The sequence below is a fragment of the Amia ocellicauda genome, chromosome 23 (genome assembly GCF_036373705.1).
Source record: "Amia ocellicauda isolate fAmiCal2 chromosome 23, fAmiCal2.hap1, whole genome shotgun sequence".
Lineage (NCBI taxonomy): Eukaryota > Metazoa > Chordata > Actinopteri > Amiiformes > Amiidae > Amia > Amia ocellicauda.
Genome location: NC_089872.1, coordinates 16,462,867 through 16,490,404, shown reverse-complemented (window position 1 = coordinate 16,490,404; position 27,538 = coordinate 16,462,867). Strand labels below are relative to the sequence as shown.

The 27,538-nt window shown below is 38.5% G+C and overlaps 1 protein-coding gene across 1 annotated transcript; it reads left to right on the top strand.

Annotated features, from left to right (window-relative positions):
* The first annotated feature begins 784 nt into the window (after window positions 1-784).
* lrrc1 (leucine rich repeat containing 1) lies at window positions 785-26,547 on the top strand. Its single transcript, XM_066696646.1, has 14 exons — window positions 785-1,294; window positions 8,547-8,664; window positions 10,283-10,361; window positions 11,673-11,762; window positions 14,823-14,879; window positions 15,173-15,236; window positions 15,853-15,927; window positions 16,932-17,076; window positions 17,230-17,348; window positions 17,743-17,826; window positions 22,040-22,155; window positions 22,821-22,993; window positions 24,373-24,509; window positions 24,969-26,547. The coding sequence occupies exons 1-14, from the start codon at window positions 1,136-1,138 to the stop codon at window positions 25,125-25,127; spliced, it is 1,575 nt and encodes a 524-aa protein (XP_066552743.1). The 5' UTR covers window positions 785-1,135; the 3' UTR covers window positions 25,128-26,547.
* The last annotated feature ends 991 nt before the right edge of the window (window positions 26,548-27,538 follow it).

The following is a 27,538-nucleotide window of genomic DNA, read 5'->3' as shown; positions in this document are numbered from 1 at the left end:
CAAGTCCCCATGTAGTTCAGGTCCCTCAGTCTCTCAGTAGGACATTCCCTTCAGACCTGGAATAAGTCTGGTTGCTCTCCTCTGAACTGCCTCTAGAGCAGCGATATCTTTCTTGAAGTGTGGAGCCCAGAACTGCACACAGTATCCAGATGAGCTCTAACTAGTGCATTGTACAGTCTGAACATCACTGCCCTTGTTCTCAATTCTACACTTTTGACAATATACCCTAACATTGCGTTTGCCTTTTTTATTGCTTCCCCACATTGCTGGGATGGGGAGAGTGAGGAGTCCACGTAGACTCCTAGGTCTTTCTCAAGCATCTACATGCCAATTTTGATATATTTTATAATTTGGCAATACTAGCGTACAATATGACTATCTACACATAAGCAAACTTACATTTTTTGTATTTGCATAAAAGTTTGCATGTATGTAAGTGCACTCCAAAGCTGTGTTTACAGTCCACTAGAGATGCACCAAATGTTTTGGAGCGCATAGGACAGATTGCTTGGTGTTGCACAATGGCCTACACACACAACCTGCTGGCCCTAAATATCTGGAGGGGGTGCAAAGTTATCAAAAGCTTCCATTAATCAAATTCAACAGACGTCCCAAGGCAGGCACACCACAACGAAGTGATGGCCACTGCATGGGCCGGTGCAACTGCTGCTATCCCTCCTCTTCCCACGACGGGGAGAGAGAGAGAGAGAAAGAGGGAGGGAGGGAGAGGAAGAGTGCAACAAAGGGAGGAGCAGCAGCCAGGAATCGTGTGACGTCGGGACGGGCTGGGAAGAAGGGAGTGAGGGTTCCGGGTCAGACACGGGAGTGAGAGGAGATCAGCCCGGGAAGCCGCTGACACACGCAGAGCCGGAGCGGGACCCGCAAGAGAGCGATCACCGCACGACCCCCCGCGGCGTCGGTGCGGGGCAGGAGAGGAGAGAGGGGCCGCTGGGCTTCACTGCAGGCTGCCCTGTCGGTGTGCACTTTATTCAGCCCGCAGGAGCAGGGCTCGCCGTGTGCTGCTGAAACTCAGCCGAACTGGAAACTAAACCGTGAGATCGGACTCAAACCGGTGGCTGGATTGCGGACATCTTTTCTTTTTGTGTGCGGTAACCGGAGTGGGGATCATCCCGTGATGTTTCACTGCATCCCCCTGTGGCGGTGCAGCCGTCACGTCGAGGCGGTCGATAAGAGGCACTGCTCGCTGCTGCACGTCCCGGACGAGATCTACCGCTACAGCCGCAGCCTGGAGGAGCTGCTGCTGGACGCCAACCAGCTGCGGGACCTGCCCAAGGTAAGGCTTTGAGGGTCGCGGTTTTGGGGGGGGGTCGCCGGTGGCCGCAGGTCTGCGCGGCTCCACCAATGGGAGGGCTGGGATTGGGCACATCTGCGCAGAGCTGCGGGGCGTCTGCGCGGCCAGAACGGGACTTGAGTTACTGAAACGCATCAACAAGGAAACGGGTTGCTTTATTGTGATTCATCGCTCGGGTGGACGGGTTATCGGCTTGTTTTTAAACTTTCAACCCCCCCAACTCGACTTTTGAATTCATGCGTTTATCAGTGGTTGAAATGCCCTTTATTTGCCCCTGCACTCCTTAGTGCTGTGTCCTGGCACTACACCTCTGCCATTCCCAACTCAGGTTACAGTCAACTGCATTACTCAGGGGAAGGGGGACTGTATATGTTATTATGCAATGCTAGAAGATAAGCAAATCATTTCTGTAACTTTGTGAAGGGTAATCCCACATTTGAATGCGATATTGATGAAGTTTTTCTCAACCACTCGGCGGTGTAGTAAGTGTTGTGCATATGCAAAGTCATCCGCAAACTAATTTGACTGCACAGCACAGTTACTGTATCCGGCTGTAAAGAAGTGAGTCCTGCACTGAGACTCAGTTTATGAATTAAGTTGTTCTGTTTGTCCATGTCACTAAGAGCTCCTCCCATAATACTTGGCTTTATTTATGTCTTTATGGATGTTTGTTTGCCTTTGTTGATGTTAAACTGTACTATTACAAAGGTGGCACACTCAGCAAATAAGTGTGTCAAAATGTCACATTGGGAACTAATTGAATACATCTCTCTCTGCATATAGATGGTTGGGGTCTCTTAGTGGAATATTTAATTGGATTGCCTTTTTCTTTTCTCAAATAGTTTTAATAAAAAAACATGTCATATACTTCAAAAGCATGTTAAAGCTGGCCCTCTGACAGGCTGATGTTGTTTGAACCTGTTTACCCTGGAAGTGTGCATGAAGACTTTTATCAGTCCTGACGTAAACTTGAGATAACTTCAACAATCGAGGGCAAATCTGTATTTTCCAGGTAGTGAATTTGATCCTCTCCCATATTCGATGTGCACTTTCCATAGCTTGCATGCATTATACTTTATAAAGGTCTCTTACAAGATGGTTCCATGCATAACTGGTCTGAGCTGAAGTGTATTTAGCCCCCTAACCTGCTTTCCCACTTTTCCCCATTTGATTTCTCCTGTACTTGCTTTTCGGGAGACAAGTCCACTATGCACACCCACTCCTCTTCAATTCATTTTCTGCTTCGATCATTGAAAGCAAGTGGCCTTTGGTGTAGGCTGTGCTGATTTAATTAACGCTGGGTGCTTGAACAATTATAAAAAAGTTCTATTGTGAGTGCAGTTGTAAATACAGGTAAAGGATTAGTCATTGCTGCAGATGTCTCTTGAATGTCATCGGTAGCTGGATAAGCAACAGGTTACTTACAAATACTATTTTTATGTCTGCTGTAGCTGGAGACAATCCTGGTTGAGCTGAAATGACACCTACAAAATATTCTATGGTTGTTTTAGTTTAAATTTTGGGATTTTTTTTCTTTTAAGTGATTCTGTTTGTAGTTTGTTGAAATTGGGCAGATTCAATACTTTATATATTATTTTCCCATCTGCTGTCTCAGACACTCCAGTTACTTCTCTTCTCAGGGCTTTGAGAACATGATACATACATCCCCCCCAGATGAGAAGTTCAAAGGTTTTGGACAGAAACATAATGTAACACTATCAGTTTTGTCAATGTACATCAGCTTTTGAAAAAGAATAAATAGAGTATATATATTTTTTCATTTATTATTTCTCAGGCAGAGTTATAAGAAAAAAAGATGCACGTAGACCCAAGGATTTATTCTTCAGCAGTGGAGAACCAGCTGATTCAGGCTTCGATCGGCCTATTGCATTTCATATCCAGAGGGGTAACTGGCAAAAGAGCATGGCTGACCTGGCAAATATTTTAATGTTAGACTGACCTTAATAAAACCGTGTATAAACCGGACACATGCCAAAAACAAGTTCAAAGAGTTTCCATAACTCCTGTTCGTGCCCAGGTGAAAACAATTGGGAGTTGACCACATTAATGTTTTTAGCAGATGTGTTCCAGCTCATTTTTTGTGTGTGCATAATAGCCCTTTTCCCAAACAGCAATGTATTTTTAAAAGCTGTTTACGTCTGCTAAGGCTACATACGGATTGCTAACCGTGTGGCACATTGAGAAACTATAATGGTGTAACTGAAGGATAATTGGGTCAAACCAAGCCAATTTTAAGCGGAAGCAGACCCTGTTAAGTGATTATGAATTTCAGCCTGAATGTGTGAAATAAATGCTTTTAGTAAGGCAGTCAAACAAGTATAGAAGGAGAAGAAAAGGGGTGAGAATGAAAGACAAGGTCAACAACAAAAGAAAGCAAAGGGAGAGCTGTACTTTTCAATGGGTTTTAGAAATCTACTTGTGCTTTTAATGATGGCAGGGATGTTGAAGGGTAAAGCAGACTAAACTTATTGGAAGGTTAAAGATGTGAATACACTGTAACTGACACTGTGGCCGGAGGTTTGCAAGTCATTGTTTGCTGTAATTGCACACAAATGTATGTGAGAACTAGCCTACTGTGCAGACTAGGAGCACATAAATTGGCATTTTCGTTAATGTGGTTTAAAATGGACGGCCCTATAATGTGACTTTGGTCGTGCTCTGAGCTGACCTTTCCTTTGAAGTTAAATGTTTTTATGGAGTTGAGTTGCCAGGCTCACCGGGAAAAAGCAAATGATAACCTAACACCCCTGACTGATGTATAAAGTGTGTGAGGTCCTGTACTAGTTTCCACTGCTTTTGTGAACAAGTTGTGCCTCAGATCTAGTACTCCTTTTGACTGTCAAATGTCTAGTAGGTTTGTTGGCTCGGGTTAATGAAAATAGCAGCTGTTACTAACGGAGGAATGTGCATTTCAGAAAATATCAGGGGAGAAACAAAACAATCATCCTGGTTTTCTTAACCGTATTGAAAAGCTGACTGCTGCAAATTCAATATTATCTTTTTACTACTAAATATCTAGAATGAGCTTGTATATCGAAATCAAGTGAATATGTCCTTAATGAAATATTCATAAGAAAACAGTGCTCAGAGGCCTCTCGCAGATCTACGTTCACCTCGGGTTGTAACGTCAACACTTCATCACCGCACTTATGCTGCAGAATCATCCTCAATTGTTCAGAGGTACAAATTAGGAAATGCACTCTTTTAGTTGTGTAAAAGTCGGTGACAGTAATAACGAGTGCTTATTTTTTTACTCAAAATAATGTCACATTCAGCAAAATGTAGTTAAATCTTGAGGTGCAAAATGGAAGATCTAATTACAACAAGAAGAACCTTTTGAGGTCTTCACAGCAGGACAGAGGACATCCTTCATAAGTATATACATCATCAGCAGTGGTGCACTGGACTTACAAGTTTAATTAACGTAAAAAATAATAATTACTGACATGTTATCGAAAAAGTTATGGCAACATTTGGCAGTGTGCTATGTAATATTCTTTGGAACCCACTAATTTCTCTTTTAGAAAGCATTATGGGAAACCTTCCTTAGACAAGCCTGACTGATGAGGTAGCCACTCGAACCTAAACTGCAATCTGTTCCCTTTTTGTCTGCTGAAGAGTAAAGTGCTGTTTGTGCTGATTACTCAAACAGCAGCCTCTATCTTCTTGTCAGAGAAGGACAGACTGGGGTGTGAAATCTGTTGATGTCCTGAACCTTATCTGAACTTTCAAATATTGACACAAGGCTCGAGAAAGGCATTCAGAGATATTCAATAATTGATCAAAGATCAAGTTTGTGCCATATGATGTATAGATTGTATTTATGGTTTCTTATGTCTTGTTTTTGTATTACATTTTTTATGAACCTTACTGTAGGTACAATTTACTTTTTAAATGCAAACTGCAAAATGCTTAATATCAGAATTACTGTTTTGTAAGAAGATCATCAAGTGTAGTTTATCTGAAAGTTAGTCTACATGTAGACACAAAAGCATTGCTTCAAAAAGACCCAGCTGTGACAGGGATGTTTTAGGATGTTGGCATTTATACTAATTATTTTTTAAACTCTCTTGGCCTTTCACATTTCATATATAAGAGTACTGCTGTGAGCTTATACTTGGAAACCAAAAAAGTCATTATTTTTTTTACAGGGTTTCAACATTGTATTTAATTTTTACATAGATTTTTTAATGTATTTATTTAAATCAATCGTCCACTGTGTGTTAGTTGAAGAGTTAACACCAGTGGGAAATGTATCCCTGGAAACCAGCCATATGGAGACTTTGGCATTGTGTTGTGCAGACTGTCCTTGTTTGATGTTTCCAATGTTTGTGGGAATGAAATAAAGTATCCTTGAAAGAACATTTGTTGGGGGGGGGGGGGGCAGGGATGATAATTGATGAACAATTGAAATGCTGCTGTTGGCAAAATGCAAAGGAACTGTAGTACAGAACATCCTCATAATATTTATATACCTGCTGTAGAAGACCTATGTATGGAAACTATTTCAGTATTCATATAAATTCCTTTTCTAGATTAAAAAACATGACATTTCTTGTTAGTGGTAGAATGGTATCAAAGCTATAGACCAGGACTAGCTGAATTATAAATAAAAGTAATAATTGGACTGTACACTGCAAACACCTGGTGCCAGAAATGGTGTTGAAGTGACTTGAATCAATCCAGAGGTGACCCTGGCTGTGTTAATAGGTTAGTTTAACTTTCTGTATGCAATGAACTGAAAACCGTGATTTTAAAAAATGTGCTTAAGACCATATAGGCGCCTGGCGACAAGTTTTAAAAGCAGTTAAACTTTATATGTTTTCCATGGAAAAATGTTAGAGCACCACTGTTCAAATGTATTTAACCCCTTAGAGCTTAGATTTTGTGAATGAAAAGACTGACTTTTCACTTTAATTTACAGCATTACAATATCCTCATGAGGGTTTTCCACAAGTTCTACACCGTTAAGTCTGAATTTTGTTAGATGTGTCTGTGGGGAAAAATAATTCACGAAGAGGAAGTCCGTTTAAAGTGTTTATTTCTCCATAAATGGGGCCTTTGGCACAACCTTCTGCTGATACTGCTCATTTTGAGGTCCAAGAAAAGAATGTGTTCTCTTCCATTACAGTTACTGTTGTTCTGTGCAGGTGAGCTTATACATGTGTAGAGGTCTCGTCTTGCAGGTATCCGATCAGGCCGTCTGCCATGCCGTACTGCCATAGATGAGCTCCTCCAGTACAGCTTCAGTTTTTTCACCCTACTGTGCCTCAGTACACAACAGTGATTTACAGTACTCTGAAGCTACATCAAGTCTCTGCATGTGGTTTCAAGACTCTGCACCTGGAGTTTTTCATTTGAGAAATGTTAATAAGGTGATTCAAATGCTTCAGTGTGCATCACCCTTATTTCTACAGGCAGGTTTTACTTTATGAATGATTTGCACTTTTGTTTACACTATCTTACACTTATCAATCTTATGTTTTTCTTTGCATTATCTGATGGGAATGTGTAACTGAATTAAGAATACCTCAATTTGAACACAGGCCTGACTTCGATCAAGTATGTGCTATAAAACTAATGAGCAATGAAAGTGAAGACCTCGCAGATCATGGAAGAAATTGTGGGGCAGGTTATGATGCTGAGATGAAGAAGAAATTTAAACCTCATACATGAGCTGAACCTTTTGGGACACTACCATCTTATCTAGCTCCACCGTGACAAATCGTGGGTGGGGTTGCAGTAACTGTGCAGTTTATCACCTTCCTAACTGTGACATCTTGAGAAGGCAGGGGGGAATGCACCTTACCTAACATGTTCTTTGGTATTTGTCATAACTGCCAAGAAAACCAGTAGACAAGTAGGTCATCCAGACAGACATGAAAAGACGATTATATCAGTGGGTGTGCAAAATGGAAGAATTTTTAACGGGCCAGTGGACATTATTAATTGCCTAACTTTTTGGCAGTCAGGAGCTCAGCACAGTGCTGATTACAGCAAAAGACAGTCGGTCGCTGCTCTTATTTCCCACCAGGCCACTGATATAAATGGCATTATAAGCCGAATCGTAAAACTTAATATTACAGGTTGTTGAACACTGACTTTAATCGGCTTCAGCTTTTCCATAATGGACTTAACACTGACATTCTGTATTTTTTAACTTCTTAAAGTTCATAATACAGATTTTGGTTCCTGTTGAATTGGATTGAATTGGAACAACTGGGAATAGTTTCACGGAAGGGGATTAATCTAGTTCTTTGAAAGTGTAAACAATGCAGGAGCTTCCTTCTCTAGTTACAGAACTAAAGTTATAGCTGTGCGTTCGAAATTTAATACAGAATGATTTACTTGAAAAAGCCATTACTTGCCCATTATATGCAGGTTTAGTCGCAGTTGGTTCATATTTAATTAGCACCTGCAGCAAATAGTTGTTGGGCAACTAGCAAACATGTTTTGCTATTTTGACAACATTCAAGAGGTTTTATTACCCTGCATGCTTCACCATATTGTGTTCGGTTATTGTCAAATTCAAGAGTGAAATTTAGTGTCCTAGGAGTCTGTCTACTCGATCTTATAGAGACATTTGAGATAATGTCATGTTAATTATATAATGTTTTGCTGGAATTAGTGTGTTCTTCCCAGCTTTCCAGTTGTTTTGCCTATCCTTCTGAATTTGTACTGTATTTTTGTTATGTTTTTGACTCCAGATTTTGTTGTAGAAAATTGTAGACCATTATGTTGTTCTCATCGAACTCCAGGAGCCACCTGGTTAGTCTGAATTTACCTATTTTTGTTTTGTTTACTGGGACTTGAAAGGGCTTTGGATGTTCACGTTTTAAATTTCAGCCCATCAAAGCAAATGGCATTCTTGAGTTGGCATTCCTTCAGCCTTCTAAAGATATACATAGGAAACAAATGCTTATATTAAAAAAGGCAATTTACGTGTATAAAAAGTATCTTTAACCTCAACTTTTACCCTTTTGTGTAATTAATGTGTTTTCTCGAATGAATCGGAGTTCATTATACATTTACAGCAATTGTTTTGATGTGCAACAGCATTTGTATCGTATCCAAGAACTGCAGGTGAACTGTGCATGAACTTAGAGGATAGACTCTTTTCAAGTGCATGTGTGTGCAAATCATTTCCTTGTGTGTAAAGCAAGGCAGATGAAAAGATAATTGTTCCTAAACAGATTCAACCCTTGCTTTTCAGCCATTTTTTCAGCTTATAAAGTTAAGGAAACTTGGACTCAGTGACAATGAAATCCAGAGACTCCCTCCAGAAATTGCCAACTTCATGCAACTGGTAGACCTTGACGTGTCCAGAAACGGTAAGCGAAATCCAAATGTCAGGTAAATGTCACATCTGTAGGGATGCATACACCTAATAGTCCATGCAGGTATTTGAACAACATCACTTCAAACCCTGAATAGAGCACTCGATTATTAAGGGACAAGAAGACAACAATACAGTGTGTGTATTTAAATATCAATGGCTGTTCTTAAAACTTCAAAGCCTAATTTGCAGTAGATCACATAGCACGAGGTCATCCGATGTTAAATATAGTAGAAAACGTTCTGAGCAGAGAAGAGAGTGGAACAAAAGTGGAAGTATTCGCTTCCGTTTTAGATCAGATGCATTTTTGAGGCTTTCAGTAAATGCATACACGTTTGAGGAAAAGGATGTTCTGAATTAAACCTTTTTTTAAGACATTTTAAACTTCAGCATTTACCCTGCTTCTCTTCTATCAAGCTAAACTTAAAATAAACATAATAAAATAAACATGAGTTGACCATTCAAGTTAAACATGATTGCTTTTGCCTAAGAAGGGGTTAAAGTCCTGCAATGTGGGGATTACAGAGCACTTCTGTAGAACAAATCTGGAATGATAATTATGTAGATTATATCAGCCAATTATAGTAGTTTAAATGGCTTAGTTTTGACCAATTGTGAATGCTTTCTGACTGTCATTATAATTTGTGGTATCTCAAATGGTCTTAAATACAAGCTGTGCTCCTATGTAAACAGCAAGTGTATGTGTGTACAGTGCCTATAGAAAGTCTCCACCCCTTTGAACTTTTTGGCTTCTGACTGGGTCACTCAAGGATATTTTTATTTTTGTTCCTTAGACACTCCTGTGTACATTAAACAGGATTCAAGGTGTACCATACAGGGCAAAATTGTGGAGTGCTTGGGATATTGTCGTCACATGCACATTTTGACCAGTCTTTGACCAAGCCTGTTGCTCTTGCGAAGTTGCCACTGGGCTCTTGGTTGCTTCTCTGATCAGTCTCTTTCTTACTCGGTCATCCAGTTTTGGAGGGACGGCCTGATCTAGGCAGGGTTTTAGTGGTGCTAAACATCTTCCACTTCGTAATAATCATCTTAACCGTGCTCCAAGGGATATTCAGTGCCTTTGACCTGTGCCTTTCAACAACTTTGTCCCAGAGTTGTTTTGAAAGCTCCTTGGTGCTCATGGTTGAGTGATATACACTTTCCAGCAGAGCAAACCTACAGAAAATGCTGAATTTATCCTGGAATCATGTAAATCACTTAAATGTGATGCAGGTGGAGGCTGCTTTACTGGGTGTGTGAGTTTGAAGGCGAATGAGCTAATTTAGGATTGCTATGACAAAAGGTAAAAAAAAAAATTCTGCTAATTGAAAATGTGGGATGTGTAGAAAATGCTGACAACTTTGAAAGGACATAAATAATGCTTGTGTGTTTCATTTTTATAACAATTAAAAGCAATACAAAATAAAGAACTGCAAAACAATGTGATATTTCACTGCAATTTATGGTGGGTACATCTTCCAAAATAAACGAAAGTGATGTAAATGATCAAACAAAACATTATTTTTGTCAAATGTATTTATATTTACAATATTTTAAATGCTGCTATTCTATTTAATATCATCTAAACATTACATTTTCTGTTCCCTTTGCAGATATTATGGAAATTCCTGAAAGCATTTCGTATTGTAAAGCTCTTCAAGTAGCAGATTTTAGTGGTAATCCCTTAACAAGGTAATTAATTGTTTGTTTATGTTGAGGAAACTAAAGTATTTTGGTAAAGTAGTCCACTTAAACCATGAGTAGTAAAATAAATTATATGGTAAAATTCTCGGTTGTTAATGAAAGCAAATTTCAAGGCTGTTTAGATTGGACTAAAAATGTAATTTAGTGTAGGTCTGACATTTAATGTGATGCAGTTTTAAGACCAAATCTCAAACTCACAGGAACACTGTAACTTATATAGTGTCTATTTTAGTGCTTTGTGGTTTCAAAGTCAAATACAAACACACATTTGTACTAGAGGGATTGTAAATTAGAAAATGCAAGCATATTTTTAGGGTAATTAAAAAAAATCAAATGCAATAAATGCATACAAAATCACAACACACCAGGAAAAATGTCTGATGGCCATATATCTAATGTATTGCTTCAGAATAAAATGTATGGACATATTTTCAATGATTCTATCGAAAATGTGATTATTGAATAACTTTGTGGGCCATGGGATTCTCAAAACACTTTTGTTTGAAGGAAATGCGTACCATCCTATACGTGAATTAGATTTTTGTGCCAACCATTGAGGTTTTTGCGTTTGTATCCGACCGCTAGCCTCCAAGCTGTCGATTGTGCTGTAGTCTGTCATGACATAATGTGACAGGCCTGTACTGTACACTGTACTGTAAGTAAGACACTTAGGTACACCATATGCTTTGGCACCAGATTTACCCTGTACTGCGAGAAATGTGATTACAGATGGCTTTTCCTTTAAGTACCTGCCTGTATCACGCCTGTCGCTTTGCAACTCGCTGCTCCCAGCAAGCATCAGACACCGCAGTGTTGCCAGACTGCTGTAGTACGGCCTCGACAGATTTGCTCGCAGCAGCAGTCAGTCGTACGGAAGGCCTTCTTCCACCTCACGAGAGATGATTTTGAAAGCCATTTTGATAACTCGAGGCGTGTTTATGTGGCTACCTCCACAGGCTGAGGGAAGAATGCACTCCATGTTTTTTTTTTTAGCGCTGTGCTGTGGTTTTTCTGGCACACTGCAATTACTGCTTGAGAAAACTGCAGAAATCCTCTGATCTGAAGAGGCCTCCTCTCCCATGGCTGACCGTTGCTAATGACTGAGTGTCAATCGGCAGAATGAAACGGCAGCTATAGTCTGTGGTGCTTCTGAGGCTGAAAGAAAAGCAACAGGCCGAGTAGGCTTGGTTAGGTTTAAAAATTTTGTTGACTCATTTGTGTTTTTGTCTAACCGGTTTGAGTTAAATGTTTCCCTGTGTTATTTCTTCCCCTCTTTCTTTTTGTCTGTTTATTTTTTAGGCTGCCCGAAAGTTTCCCAGAATTGCGAAATTTGACTTGTCTTTCCATCAATGACATTTCATTGCAAGCCCTTCCTGATAACATTGGAAAGTAAGTTATCGTTTTATAAAGCATTGGATTTGTTAATCACCCTAAACTGTCTTCACCACTTTTTGACTGTATCAAGTTACATTTTAATAACTTATTTGCACCATTTTCAAAATACTTTTCTGTAAAAAATAAATGAATCCCAAATTGGTCTTTTTAATCCTTTTCCCCAAATTATTCATCACGGTACACTTGCACCAGATTTATAGTTTATATAGTTATGGAAATAAAACTATTTTGTATTTTTTCTTTATCCTTAGTTTGACAGAACTAGTGGTATTCAGTTAAATTAAGCCTAATTGGTGCTAATGAGTGGTATCCAGGATGTGATTTTTACAATACTCAATAAGAAATCATTAGTCCCTGTTACTGTTTTGGAAGCGTGTTGACATGATTTCTCTGAAGAGGCGGTGGTAGATAACATTTTAGTGTGCTTTGGTCAAGATGGGAATTCAGTACTTAGATAGCATGTGAAATCTCAACAACACGGGTAAATAATTGACTTTTGGAAGTGGAGGAATGTGACGGTATGGTCATTCCAGTCCAGCTGAGCGGGACTGCTTTTAAAACACTATCACATTGTTGTGATGGCAGTTCAGCCGTACTGCTTTTTAAGTTATGTTTTCGTATTTGTTCGTTCTGTTAAGATATAGAAGACAGGGACTGCTTTGTTCCAAAGTTGTAAAATATAGATAGATACATTTTTAAATCTTACACCAGAGTTTGTGACGAGATTTTGGCATCCTGTGGAAGTGGATAATATTTTGCTTTGACCTTGCTCGGCACATTTGGAGACGCTGTAGATAATTCATTCCTGGTATGTGCCTTTTGATACAAGTAACATTGAGTTTATAAGAGCCTGGCTGGTCCTGGTATTCAAGCCATAGTAAGCGTACACTGAAGGGAAACTAGACTTTGAGATTACACATACAGTCGGAGCACAGATGGGCCTATTAGGAAACTGATTTTTTTTTCTTTGTAAGCAGATTATAGATTTGGAGTAATGTTACACTCATTGTGCTCTATTTAGTCATATTTAAAGCTGGGTAAATCTGTTGGTTACCATGGGGATGTAGTAAAGGCCTTAAAAAATAAAAAAATGTAATGGCCCAGCTAAGAGGCACACGTTCATTTATGACAAAGAGGGAATTTCAGTCGGACTGCGGAGGGTTCTGTGAGGATGCCTGACCCACAATTCACCACAACATCCTCCGCGGTTAGGACAGGGAATCAGTTTACTGCTCTGGACAACCACATGAACTTCACATCAACCTGTGCTATTAAAGAAACGTCCAAGGGATAATGATAGCTTATATGTTTTAAAACCATAATTAAAATGTTATTATTAACAAAGGTTTAGTGCTGCTCACTCCGAAATCGCTTGCAGACATATTCCTGTTTTGAAAACTATAGTATAGCTCTTTTGAAAGGGAATTAGAATAGCCTATAATTGAATTAACTTATGAGTCGCTTGATGGCATGTTGTTTGGCATGTTAACATGTCTTCTGTTGGGTTATGTCTTGTCAACTGTCATTGTGCTCCATGCATTAGATCAGAGAGAGAGCTTTTAGATTGTGAAGTGATTTATAAGTGTGAACAAAAGCAGACCGTCTTGGTAAATAGTCCAAGGTATAATTATTCAGCAGCTCTGAGTGATGAGCCTCAATCGAATGTCTTCATAAGGAGTGGGCTAAAGGTTAGATTAGCTAGCTAGCCGTGAAGCCACCGATAACTCTGTCATGCAATGGGACATGCTGTTATATCCATTATTGTGACCTTAAGTTAAAAAAAACAAAAAAACAGTTGGGACAACAATGACAGTGGCAGTTCGGTGGCTGGTGTTAAGCGGTACTGTAATCCTTTTCTGACAGTTGCACAGGGGCGTTTAGGGAGAGAAAATAAGCTGTCTGAAATGCCGCTTTGAGTTTTGAAAGCACAGAAGAGCATGGTACGTGCTTGGGGGAATCCTCCCAGCCCACTGCAACAGGCCAAGTGCATTTGCTGACGTTGCTGGAGTGGGGGACTCTGTCATCCTAGAGAAAGGGCTGTTATTTATAGCCTTAAACCTCATTACTCTGAGTTTTATCACACCACTTCAATTAATCCTTTGAAATGCTTCTTTGTAGCTTGATGTGAAATCTCCATTTTAATGCTTTTGTCGGAAAGAGGAAAGGGTATAGGCTGGGGGGGATGAATAAGGCCCAGGTTTTTGGAGGCTGTCCTAGTTTCCTGTCATCCGACCCAACCAAGACCCCACCCACATTTAATCTTTAATAGTTATCATTAAAGCACAGGAATTGGTCTTGGGAATTTGAAATGTTCCTCCGTTTACAGCAGTAAAACCAAAAGCACCACTTACGAAAAATACGACTGATTTATATGACTTTATTAATGAAATTAGATCTGAATTATGCTATAAAGCCAGTAGGTATGATGAGTGTTTGCAATAAATAAGCAAATGTTAGTTCCTACAGAGAGCTGTAGTTATCTCTGGTCATATTGTAAACTCGTTTTTCTTGTTTCAACTGACGGGAGACCTTTCAGTATAACTGATATTTATGTTCATTATATAATAGGTGTTATGTGTTTGGCAGTGGTACAGCTTTCCCCTGGAATGAGTCCAAATAGGATACTCAACCGTTTCTGCGAGATTTGCGTTTCCTTTCCGACAGTTTCTCATGGAATATCTTAAGAAGTCGTTTAAATCAGGGTCAAAGGTGTGGAAGTCTTCCAAAAATGGAGTATTGTGTAAGATGGTTGTGAATGTGGTGCACCATTATTATTATTATTATTATTATTATTATTATTATTATTTTGATTTCTTGGCAGATGCCCTTATCCAGGCCGACTTACAAAATAAGCGCAATACAAAGTGCAATAATACAGTTCAGTACAAAGTAAACATTACAAATTCAAATTTACGTAATACAAAGTAATTCACCATGTACCATGTTAGAACTGCTCTGATACATAGGTTCGCCCCCCAGATTTTATTGTATTGTTTTGTTCGATGTAACAGAAAACAACAACATTATTTTCTTGCAAATATGTTTCCTTTTCAGCCTTTCTAATCTGATGTCGCTGGAGCTAAGAGAAAATCTCCTGACATATTTACCAGAGTGAGTATGTTATAAGCTTGATGTTGTGTGAGACCTCATTAGAGATGTAGGTCTTTATTTTTTACATCCTAGAGAAAATGCCTTTTTAATTCCATTCCACAAATACTCCTGTTCTCCCAATTTTATTTGTTGAGTCTTTGTTTGCTCTGGCATCCTACCACCCATCTGTGTGAAACGGATAATCTTTTATTTTTTGATGTTGTTTTTTATAGATACCCTTTTATATATTTCAGGGTGTGTGTATGTTTGTGTGGGCGTGCATATAAATATCTATCCTCTCTATTTATTCATAGATCATTGTGTCAACTAAGCAGACTGGAAGAACTTGACCTAGGAAATAATGAATTGTATAGTTTGGTAAGTGTCTTAAATGTACTGCCATTCAAATTGAAGGTACAAATAAAATGTTTTTAAAGATAGTGTATAGGGATTTGGGCAGTTAAGTATGATATTATCCTGACAGTTTTAGAGTATACCTGCATTCTGTTGATATTTGTTAGAAGAGGGAAAAGCGGTTTATACAGGTCTTTGTGATGGTGTTACTTTTCCTTTTGCCAGTGACCCAGTTTTTGCTCCTGGTAATTTGAGTCTGAAACGTGGGGAATGACTGTACATGGTTAGAGTTTAGTTTTAAAAATACATTCCAAACGTACTTGAAAGGAAACCTATTTTGGACGACTTAAGTGTAGCAAATTACAGGCGTAGTCAATCATTACCTGGATTCATAAGGGTTCCTCCAGACTAAAGAAACATTCAACAGGTGTTTCCAAACCGCTACTTTAAAAATCGGAACGGATGATGTCACGGTTTAATACTCCTGTGGGATTTGTAACCCTTATTCATAAGTGGGGGGGTGGGGAATTTGGCAAGAGGCGGCCTTCAAGGTTGCCTCAGAGGTTTCCCATCAGAGTAGTGAAGCTCTTTCTTTGTTTCTTTATACAAAAAAAATATTTTCTTTTCTTCCTCTCTTTAGCCAGAAACAATTGGCTGCCTTCTCAGCTTGAAGGACCTCTGGCTAGATGGAAACCAGTTATCAGAATTGCCTGCAGTAAGCGTTGTGATGTTGTACATCTTTGTGTTTTAAATGCAATGCCCCTGAGCACAGAAAGATAATTTTAATTTAGAAATCAAATGTTCAGAGCTGGTGTCCTAATCGAAAGTCAAGTATAATTTTATGTGGATACATTATTATTAATATGCTAATATGAAAATCTGTTTAATTTGTTGTAGATAACTTTTCTTTTTAGCATTGAATGCAGACAAATGCTTTAAAAAGGTTGAAAAAGATAGAAATTTCAGAAGGTCTCTGTTTGTTCCACTCTCCTTGGTGCCTAAAGCAACACAATTATTCTTCTGAAAGTGTTCTGTTACCCATGGCCCCTCTATACGTCAAAATCCATGAAATATAACGGCCATAAAACTTGTACATCACATTTAAATGTTTTTAGTGATGCATAGAGATTTTTTTTTGTTTAGGATATGACATTGTCACCCTGTAATATTCCCAGCTGTCACTTATCTACTAATGGGTAGTATTCATTGTCTATGAAAGCTGTCAGCTTTAAATAAACCTGCAATTTGATTTAGTCATGCCCACACACTGCCTTAATAGGTGGCCTGATTCAGAGAGATTCTTTAGAGACAGGTTTATATATTCATGCTGAATTTTATGCCATGAACACCCGGTGGAATAACACTGCTATCTTGATTCAAAGCACCCTTTTTCATTTCTCTCCAGAAAGATAGTCATAATACAAATGCAAAGTAACCAATACCAAGATTAGCAAATGGCACAGACAGTCTGTAGGCCAAGGAGACATCTTAATGTGTGAGCAGTTCATTAACTCACCATTTAATGGCTAAAATGTATCAACTATAGAAAACGGTCCACTCCCAATGTATTCCAAGTTCTGCACCTCTAACGTCCGGGCACTGAGCTGATTCCCCTCTTTAACCAGTCGTTCTAGTTGAGTGCGGATCCCACAGTCCTAAGCAGGAAATGTCTCCATTACAAGTCTGAACACGAGCCTCCTGTTTTATTAATCAAACCAGGAGATTGGGAGCATGAAGAACCTGCTCTGTCTCGATGTGTCGGAGAACAAACTGGAGAGACTGCCCGAGGAGATAGGGGGGCTCTTCTCACTGACGGACCTCCTCGCGTCCCAGAATCTCATCGATGTCTTGCCCGATGGGATAGGTATGTGTGCTGTTTATACCTCCATGACTGAAGTGGAGGGAAGGTAGCGTTTTTGTTGATACTTTTAGTATTTAGTATGCTATTTTGTTTAGAAAATCAGTTATTAATATCTGTTTTATTAATACTTTTTTTTTTTTTTTACCCAACCTACAGGGAAACTAAAGCATCTCTCAATCCTGAAGGTGGATCAGAACCGCCTGACACAGTTGCCCGAAAGTATTGGCAACTGTGAAAAACTCACCGAACTTGTTCTCACAGAAAATCAGCTACTTGTAAGTAAATCTTTTGGGCAGAAAATACTTCACAGTAGATGAGTGGTCATCTTTACAATCACTGAACTCTGTAAGAACTGTAGTTTAGAAGATGAATAGATATCTACTCACGACTGCACTGAGACTTACTGCAGCTCCCTGTCTGAAGGCTGCTTTCATGCCCTCGGCACGGTCTGGTGGGGAATTTCCAAGAATGAGGTTAAATTCACTGCTGTTTGTCTTCCATTATCTAAAGCTTTGTTCTAGAAAAGGTTAGCTAACAGCTCTAGGTAATTCAGGCCCCAAACATGTTCTAATTGAATTGTTTGTCCTTTAAGAAGATTGTGAGCTTGAAATAGTCAAAATATTTAAAGTTGAACCTCATGTTTTTTTGTTTTGTTTCTGCCCCCCGCAGAATTTGCCCAGAAGCATTGGAAAACTTAAGAAACTCTCAAATTTCAATTGTGACCGAAACCGACTAATATCTTTACCAAAAGAGGTATGCGTTTGATGTTTTTTTTGTACTATTTATCAGAGTTTTGCACTGTATAGTTATGCTTAATTTTCCATATCTTATAAGCATATATCTTATGAATTGTCCCTGAGTGCATAGAAAACCTTTGACACTTTGAAATACTTCTACACAATGTAGCATTTATCTGTTTTTGTAAGCCTCCAAATGTATGTGATTGAATAACCTTTAAATCTCCGCTGGAAAAATAATGTGAAAGCAGTGGTGAAGCTTCACTTGGCTCTATGAGTTGGTATGAGCGTGTTTGCCACGGATTTTAATGATACTCGAATAAGATAATTACGTGGAACAGAGTGGGTTGATGTATTCAGTCAGAGGTACAATGAGAACTAATGATGAAGGTACAGTTTTAATTCCAGCGAGCATGTACTAAACGTGACGAATTTGTATTTGCTGCAGTCATGGCGTCGCAGATATTGTGACACTCGTACACTCATTGTATGTTTGTTTGTTTAGAAAAATCAAGATTTTTTGAGAAGGTACAGTACATTGATTTTGTTTTGAAAATAATGTAAACACTCACACGAAGTGCATCTTCCTAATTCAGCTTTGTGGTGAAATTGTGAATGGTATTTATTGATCTTCTGTTTGGAGGCCTGAATGAAGGAAAGCCTCAAACAAGTGATTTGAAGTTGACTTTTTCCGAATAAACTCAGCATTTGGCATGGTGTGGCACTGATATTTTTGCTACAAGGAGCAGGACATTACTGGATTGATGTGAGCAAAATCTTCCCATAGCCTTCCATCAACTGCTCAGCAAGCAATCGTTTTGTGCCTGCTTGTGTGTTTCTCTGTGAAAGGCTTTGAAGTATTCAAATGGTTTGTTTGGTTTTTAAGAGAGATGAGTAACTATTTATGAGATCATATATAAAAGGCTTGAGGCTCTGAAAAAAGAACTGAAGCATTTTGTGCCTCTGTTAATCAAAACTGAACTAATCTTTATTCTCATGCACATAAACAACTTCAAATCTTGCTTGATATGGTGAGAGAGAGAGAGAGAGAGAGAGAGAGAGAGAGAGAGAGAGAGAGAGAGAGAGAGAGAGAGAGAGAGAGAGAGAGAGAGAGAGAGAGAGAGAGAGAGAGAGAGAGAGAGAGAGAGAGAGAGAGAGAGTCCGAACACATATCAAGGTCTGCAGTCTAGTATGTTTAATAATTATGTTTAAATAATCAACGGTGACAGATGGGGGTGGCAAACAAAAGAGCCTTGATATGGCACAATTAAGGAAACCCATTTGCGTGAGTATGGAGCCATAGGCCTGAGGTTGTGATCCTATGATTCATCTGCACAATTAACAATTCATGCACAATGAGGTATAATTGAATAACACAATTCACCCACTAGAGCACAAAACCGCTGTATTCTTGGTAGTGGCTGTTTTTTTAACTATGCATCTTTCCAAGTGGGTTTCAGCTGAGCTTCAAGCCTAGTTTATAATGAAAACGTAGTGCAGGCAGAAACGTGAATGCAGGTTTGATTGTAACAATGGCAGGGTTCAGCATTAACACAGCAACATCTGATTTTGGGCAATAGTGACCAGCCATTCTCCTAACCTCACCGTGTCCCAACCGATTTTGCAAACCCAGCCGAGGCTTCCTTGCTCTTTATTAACCACCTCATTGTTTTACCTATTTTAATTCAAACTTCTCGCCATTCCAAATACTGGCTAACTGGTCAGTTTCAGACTTTTACATCACTTCCCTGTGCTAACAACAGTTATAGTCTGTGTTTACTATTGTGTATGACCTATTGTCCTGGAATCTAGCATTTTATGAATGTAAGAAGACTTGATGATGCTTGTGCATAAGAGTAAGGTGTGTGTGTGTGTGTGTGTGTGTGTGTGTGTGTGTGTGTCTGTCTTGTCAGCGCACAGGACAATGGTCTCCCCAGGCTTTTGGTAGCATAGAGTAAATGTATATGTCAATATTTTTAAAGTCGACGAGAAACCATGATTACTTCTTCTTTTGCTTTTGACTATTTGCTGCTTGGAACATATTGACACTTGTAGCCTTGTGAGTAAGTTGAAATGTTTTGTTTGCTTTCACGTGTACCATTATGTGCATGCAGATGTGTTTACTGGGTCTGTTATCCTTCTGGTTTTAATGGGACTTGTGAGCTAATCTGCTTGGCTGCTAACGGACAAATCTGGTTTCTGTGTGCCGAGAGAAGCTATTCAGTGCAATCATGCGCTGCTGTCATTCCAGATAACCATAGTCCATAAGCACATTGATTATAAATGCCTTCCTGCCATCTTTTACGTTGCTGCACTTTTAAATCGGTGTTACACTTCATTTTGTGTGTTTGCTTCTGTCTATGCCTGTAGCATGATTTAAAATTGGGGAAGGGGTCTCATTAATGGCATGGTATGTTGTTTGGATTTATGGGAAGCAAGCCCAGTGAGGGCACAGTGCTTTTAAAAAAAAAATATTTCAAGAACCAGAAATTTCAGTTCAGGACTGTACACACTCAAAGCCAAGCTGTCAGAGCTTGAGAGCAGGAAAACTATAGTAAAAACCCAAAGTGAATGTCCCATTTGCCATGGGTACACAATGCTGCAGTATGTCAAATGAAAGGGGATAGTTTCACCTGCAATAACAAAGACAACCTTCATTTCTGAAATTGAATTCAAAATGTTACACAATTTAAAGATTTTTTTATAGCTAGTGCTTCTTTTAATTGAAATGTACAAACATTTCCTGGCACTATTGTTTAGCATGTCCCTTGTCTTAATCTCTCGACTGCTTTTTTGTTTCTGTAGCATTGCTAATACATACAGATATTTATTTTTGCCTGTTTCTCTGGCTTTGGGGTGGCATATGTCCTTTGACAAGGTATTGACACTTTGAGGAATTAATAGAATTTTATTAAGTAATTGAGACTTTAATTTATTAGTGTAGCCTTTCTATTATTTGGCCCAGTACTTAGTGAAAAATAAAATATTTAGTTTGATTCTGGGGATTAAAGCTTTTTCTCGTTTTTGGTTACATGTTCCAAAAATTCTTTGTTTTTAAAAATGCAGTTTAATATTCTAAAATTATTTATAAATCTTTGATGCAATGATGACAAAAGCAATGTAGGTCAATTCAATACATGTAACTGGATGCATCTGTAATGCACTCAGTGAAGGAACTCGGATTGTGGTCCAAACCTTAATTTTCCAAGCTTGATTTTTTTCTGGTTTGGTTACCATCATGTGTAACATACCATTACTTCAAATGAGAAATAATTAAACGCAAACAAAATGCAGTTTAACATAAAACGTGCTCACATTTATATATATTTTTTTCATTTGAATCTTAATGCAGTACATACCTAGTACCGTCCAATATTTGTGTACTGTTTTGTAACCCCAGGGTTCGCATTGTACCAACAGATCGGGCTGGACTAGTTTTGTCAGATGACATTAGGGGCAACATTGTTTAAACCAGATCCTCAGGAGTCAGAGGGGTTTTCTGGTTGTTCACCTAAGCTCTTAATTGGTTAATTGATTTAATGATTAATTTAACTACAACATTTTAACACTTTTCCCAGGTTAAAAGTGTGTGTAGTTGGAGATGGCCCCACAGTGTTGTGGTCCTTTGATTGGGTTTGAAAAACACTTATTTGGAGATCCACTCCATAAAGCAACGTCTGTTTCGTCTCTTTCCTAAAGACACCCCTTCACAAGCTTATGTGTATCTTTTTAATTTGAGACTTCACTACTGATACTTCCCTTTGCAAATCTTGACGCAGCTTACTGCAGCTTACAATGTGCATATTAGGCACACCAACAGGTTGCCAGTTTAACGGGCTTAATTGGTTCTAATTTTAGATGCGCATTTGTTTTCAATCTGATGCTCAGATGGAGATGTTATTGATCTGATCTAAAGTGAGGGGAAACAGTCCTCAACGACAGTTGGACTAAATCTGTTTTGCTTTGCCAATCCCCCCCCCCCCCCCTTCGTCAATATGAAGATATATTTTTTTTATTAGTATCTTTTATGATTTTATATTCGAATATATATGATTTTTATTTAATTGTGTTCTTTATAAAATTGCCTTTTTTTATTTTTCTTTCTTTATTTTTTTTTAACTTTTCTGAGCTGAAATAGTGTGCATTTTGGTAAATAGATTTTGTGTAATGTTTATTCCCCCTAGTGTGTTTACTAATTTTTGTATTTTTTTCTTGCTATCTGTATTCAGATTGGAGGCTGTCATAGCCTTAATGTCTTCTGTGTAAGAGAAAACCGATTATCACGGATTCCTGCAGAGATTTCCCAGGCCAAAGAGTTGCACGTCTTTGATGTGTCTGGCAACAGGTAAGCTTTATCAAGTACATTTACTCCCCTGTGTGAAAATAGGTGTCCTGTTGCTGTAGGCTGCAAAAAAACCCAAAATGGCATGCACATCCTAAAAATACATTCTAATAAAACCTGACTGGTTTCTGTGACTTGGACAGAAAGATGTATTGTCTTGTATTTTTCTTACTAACAGGTAGACCGTGTATATCAATACTTGGCAACAATGCATCTGAAAAATCCAGGGGCAGAATTATCAAAGTCCATTTTGCAATGATTGTAATTAAATGCACACAGATACTGGCATTGTTCAACTTTTGCATGTTTCCTAACATCTTAAGATTCTATCCTATAATATATTTAAAAAAAAATAAAAAATAAAAAAAAATATATATATATTATATTATATTATATTATTAAATGTCCGTTTAAAATGGGCTCCGATTCTCCCTCCCACCCTGACTTCTCACCTGTAAATCTAACGAAGTTGAGCGTTTTAGCTGGACCTGCTTTGCATTTCCAAAGCTCTTGGCAGGGAAGTAAATTCAAGATCACGTTGTTAAAGCAGTCTGGCTAAACTGGTATACTGTATGTTGTATCTTTGATTAGTGAGGAGGAACCCAGTTCCTGGTCCATATAAGTCCATCATTCATATTTTATTGATGTAACTTCTGTTTCGATGACAGATTGATGTATCTACCGATGTCATTGACGGCTCTGAAGCTGAAGGCGCTCTGGCTGTCGGAGAACCAGTCGCAGCCCCTGCTCACCTTCCAGACCGATGTAGACCCGGAGAGCGGGGAGAAAGTGCTGACCTGCGTGCTTCTTCCTCAACAGCCTTTAGAACCGGAAACCCAAGGTACGAGACCCAGTTCATCTTCTGAGCTGTGGGTTTACCTTTGCATGTAGGTGTTGTGTGATGTATATTAATCACACTTTGTTTCAGGTTTCTGTTTTAAATTCTGTAGTCCTATATTGAAATTTAAAAGTTACAAAAAGCTGTTCAGATATCTGCTGAGGAAGGAGAATAAACCCACCTGTTTGACAATTTCATGCCAGCAAAATAAACCTCTTCACAAACCTTCTTTACATTGATAAATAAAATTGTAATTGCATGCTTGTCCTTGATCAATGAATCTGTAAGATGTAATGGATCTAACCGCACAAGTACTTAAGAGAGAGCTGTGAGTATTGTGTTTTAAAAGGACCATCCATGATTAGTAACCCGTCATAGTTGGGCGTAATAAATCTCTGGCCTTCAAAGAAGGAAAACAAATGTGCAACAGTTTCCAGACAGAGTGAATTAAATTCCCATGGTTTGCAATATCGTGTGTTATTAATAGCCTTTTAAGGTCTCTTTTATTTGTTAGCGGACTGATTTATTGATTGCTAGCTCTGTATGTCCTTGCACAGCTTGTGGTTTATTTCTGAAGTCATCTACACTGACTAGATTGTGATTACACTGCTGCACAGGGCAGTTGTGAGCGTCGATACAACTGTTGATGTTACAACCGTGAAGCAGATTGAAGAGCTAAAGAGGCTTAGCATTATCTGGCTGCCGGCCATTAATAGCCTGCTGTGAAGGAGAGGTGATCGGCATCATTGTGGCAAAATGTTCTTCAATCCATACCTGATCAAATGTGGTTTCCCATTTATTTTGTAATTATTTGTAGTGTGTGTCTATACATTTTATTTATATTTTATTTATTTATTTATTTATTTATTTATTTTCACTCAATATGTTGTCGGTTTGTAAGGATTTTCCTTTAATAAAATATCCCACCACTTTATACAGCATATCATTTTCCTTTTTCTGCATGTACATTATTATTAGTGGTCAGGTCGAAGATGTACAAACTAAGGAGGTCAAGTGACTGGGCAGGGGAGGAGAAGGGGGCGGGTTGTCTTGTAGTAAGGCTAAGCTGGGATTTGAAACTATGATCTGCTAGCACCCAGCCTGTATTCCTTACCACCAGACCTCATTTCAGGGGAAAGAAATGCACGTGCTACGATTTTATTTAAATTTTTTCCCTGTGAGCTGCAGCTCTGAAATGAAAAGGAATAAAGCAATATTATTTAGTGAATTGCCTCTTCATTTGTTAAAACTGTTCTAGACATCCACAGAGGAATTCTGTTTTGTTCTCACTTGTTACGAGAGTACTGATGTATATTCCCAGTATGGTGTTCAAATCCTGATACTGAGAGGTTCTGTTTTTCTTTTCTCTATTAAACACACAGATAACCTTGCCCGCTGCGGTGCGGTGGAGAGCCTGGTCACTGAGGTGTCGGACGAAGCGTGGAACGACCGTGCGATGAACCGAATCAGTGCCATCCGCTTCCTGGAGGAGGAGAAGGATGATGAAGATGATGAACAGGTACGCCCACGAGAGAGGGAGAGGGAGAGGGAGAGGGAGGGAGAGGGGGAGAGGCCAGGACAGCAAGCTGACCTGGATGAGGAAGGGGGGAATAAGAAAATCCTGCTGATAATTACTGTGACATTCACTGTGACTTATCCAAGACACTCCCATGGGATTTGTAGTTCAATATAGCGTTCTTCATCAGTAAAATTGTCCACAGACATTTGTGTAACCCACACATCTATCATCCCTTCACTTCATGCTATTATCTAGCAAAGCTGCCGTAGAAACTAGGCCAGAAGTCACAGAAAAGGTTTATTTGAAGGTAAACCGTTTTGTATTGGTGTCCGATAAACTTTTTTTTACGTGATTTTGCTCACACGCCATTTTAGAATTCGGGTGTGTTGTACGGAACAGAAATTGCATGAAATGTAGACGTCGAACGTGAGACTCAGCATTGCCGTCGTGTTTCCCCAGGGAACGTTACTGCGGCGAGCCACCCCCCACCCCGGGGAGCTGAAGACCATGAAGAAAGCGGCGGAGAATTTACGGAACGACATGAATGCCGCTAAAGGACTGGATTCCAACAAAAACGAGGTCAATAAAGCTATTGACAGAGTGACCACTTCCGTGTAAAACTTTACCTCAGAAACATTTACCTCCTGTGTCTCCCCTGACTGTTGTCTCCTTCTCCTCGGATCCTGCCCAGCCCTTTTTATCCAGTACCTAACTTCATCTCCTAATCTACAATGGTATCTGGCGCTGCTAGCTGGGGCAACGTGCCTTGTTTTCCAACCAGTTTTTGCAGCAATAATCTGCACAGTTTTTCTAATTTTAACTAGTGCTTTTCAGAAATATCGGTAGGTGCACTACTGTACGTTTAGAGTATCATAGTTGTAAAAAATATATATAAATATTTTTTTTTTATTATTTTTAAAACATGGTGAATATATCTTCTTACATATTTGGGATAAATTATGCCCAGGTATTTTTGGACCTACTGATGAGGAATAATTGTATAGTTTTATGTGGAAAATGATAATTTTATATTTTTTTGGCAGCTCAGATGGTGTACATTTTTAAAATTTTGTATAGCAGGTTTCTTAATAGATGCCGGATTTTTTAAACTTTATCTTGGTACTTGTTTTATTTCGTTTTTATTTGGTTATAAGTTTCCTTTTGTCTTCATATGGAACTGCATCGTGCTCTACAGCGTATCATTGCTTGGCTTTGTACTGCCTGAAATTAGACATCTGCATTTTTAAATACACATTTACACTTTTTAAAACACGCTAGATGTGGGAAAGATTCACATGGATCTGTTCAGGTTGCACAAAAATGAGCCACGCTTTTTAACACATTGAAATATTTTTTTATTAGCCAGTTTGTGATTAAAAATGCAGTTGTCTGAAGCATAGGTGCACTTCTGCAATGTCAACGAAAATCAGAGAATATTGTTTATATGGTACAGTACTTCTTAAATAAAATGTTAACTTTGTTTTTAATTGTATTCTAAGGCAAAATTGGTTTCTAATGTTGATTTATTTTGTAAAATTATTTTACTGCACAAAAAAAAATCTACAATCTCAAATAGGCAAGACTTGGAGCCTACAGATTTTTATGACCTTTAACCACTGATACAATAAAATCAATTGAAAACCAAAACGCTCTTCATTTTTGCAGTAAATCTACCAGTTGCCTTTCATGTTTTTTCCAGACTTGTATGAGGTAACTACATCTGATATTTAAATCTACTTAAATTTCGTAGCAAGATTGAGTAATACATGGCACTGACAGATATGTTGTACATACTCCAATTCATTTTTACTAACCATCATGGTGTGAAGGTTGTGTGGCACTCTTCTATACTTTACAAACTGTCTGAAAATGAACATTTTTGTATTCTCACTGTAAGTACATAATCATCTCCCTAGGATTACAGAGGTTAAATTTATCCATTGGCATTTCAGTTGGTTCAAGAGAGATTCTGGCCTGTCTGCACTTTGTCCCTGAATGTGTTCTGTCTACTCATTTGATTAAATTGAGTAATACTTTTTCTCTCTGTATTTGGTCATCTGTTGAATTGAATTTCATATCCTATTTTTAATCCGTCAGAGACGTACGTTATTCCACCTTTTAAAACTACTAATTTAGAGTGGTTTCTGTTCCACAATAGTAGGCAACATAAATCATTCATACTGGAGAAAAAAAAAAGAAATACAATTATATAAAAAGAAAATGTAAATGAAATTCATATGAGAAAGGGAACAAAGGGAACAGATTGACAAAACAGTGTACTTTATAACTGTTTCTATCTTCCAAAAATGCCTGTTTATGTACAGTTGTAGCTTGAAGTTTAGTCTGTGCTCAGCCCATGCCACCTCACCACATTTATCCATTTCCCAGCATGCACTGTGTCCGTTCTTGTCCTCATTTCTGTCTTTGCAAGGCTCAACTGTTGTTCACAGATGTCTCTCTATACATGTATATATTTATGTTGAATGATGAATTTTCAGTTCAAATTAGAAATGTTTTGATGGTTCTGGTCTTTGACATGCATCATTAATGAATCCATAAAAGCACGACTCCGTAAAAGGGAAGCTGAGTATTAATGGTATTGAAGTTGTATTAGGATTGTTTGTCAATCATCTGTTGATTAATAGAAGACTGATTATTAAACATTATATCATGTTTTGCCATTGTTACTAGATTACAAATTTAAGGAATAATTTAATTGCAAGCCCAGGTAAGTGTTGAATCTATTATTGTTATGCATGTATAGACTTTAAGATGAACTGTCAGATTACTGAAAGTGATTCAAATTAAACCCTTTCTTACAAGTTTATAATTAATACAAAAGGTTTGGTCAGAATATAAACACACACACACACACACACACATACAACACCACAGTTCTATAACATTCCTCTTACCTGGATCCTAAGTTAAAAGATGTGGACGGGTGTTGGTATTTATGTCATATATGCTTATTATATTTATATTGAGCGATGTGTGGGAAGAAGGATGACCACAGAGTACACTGCGTT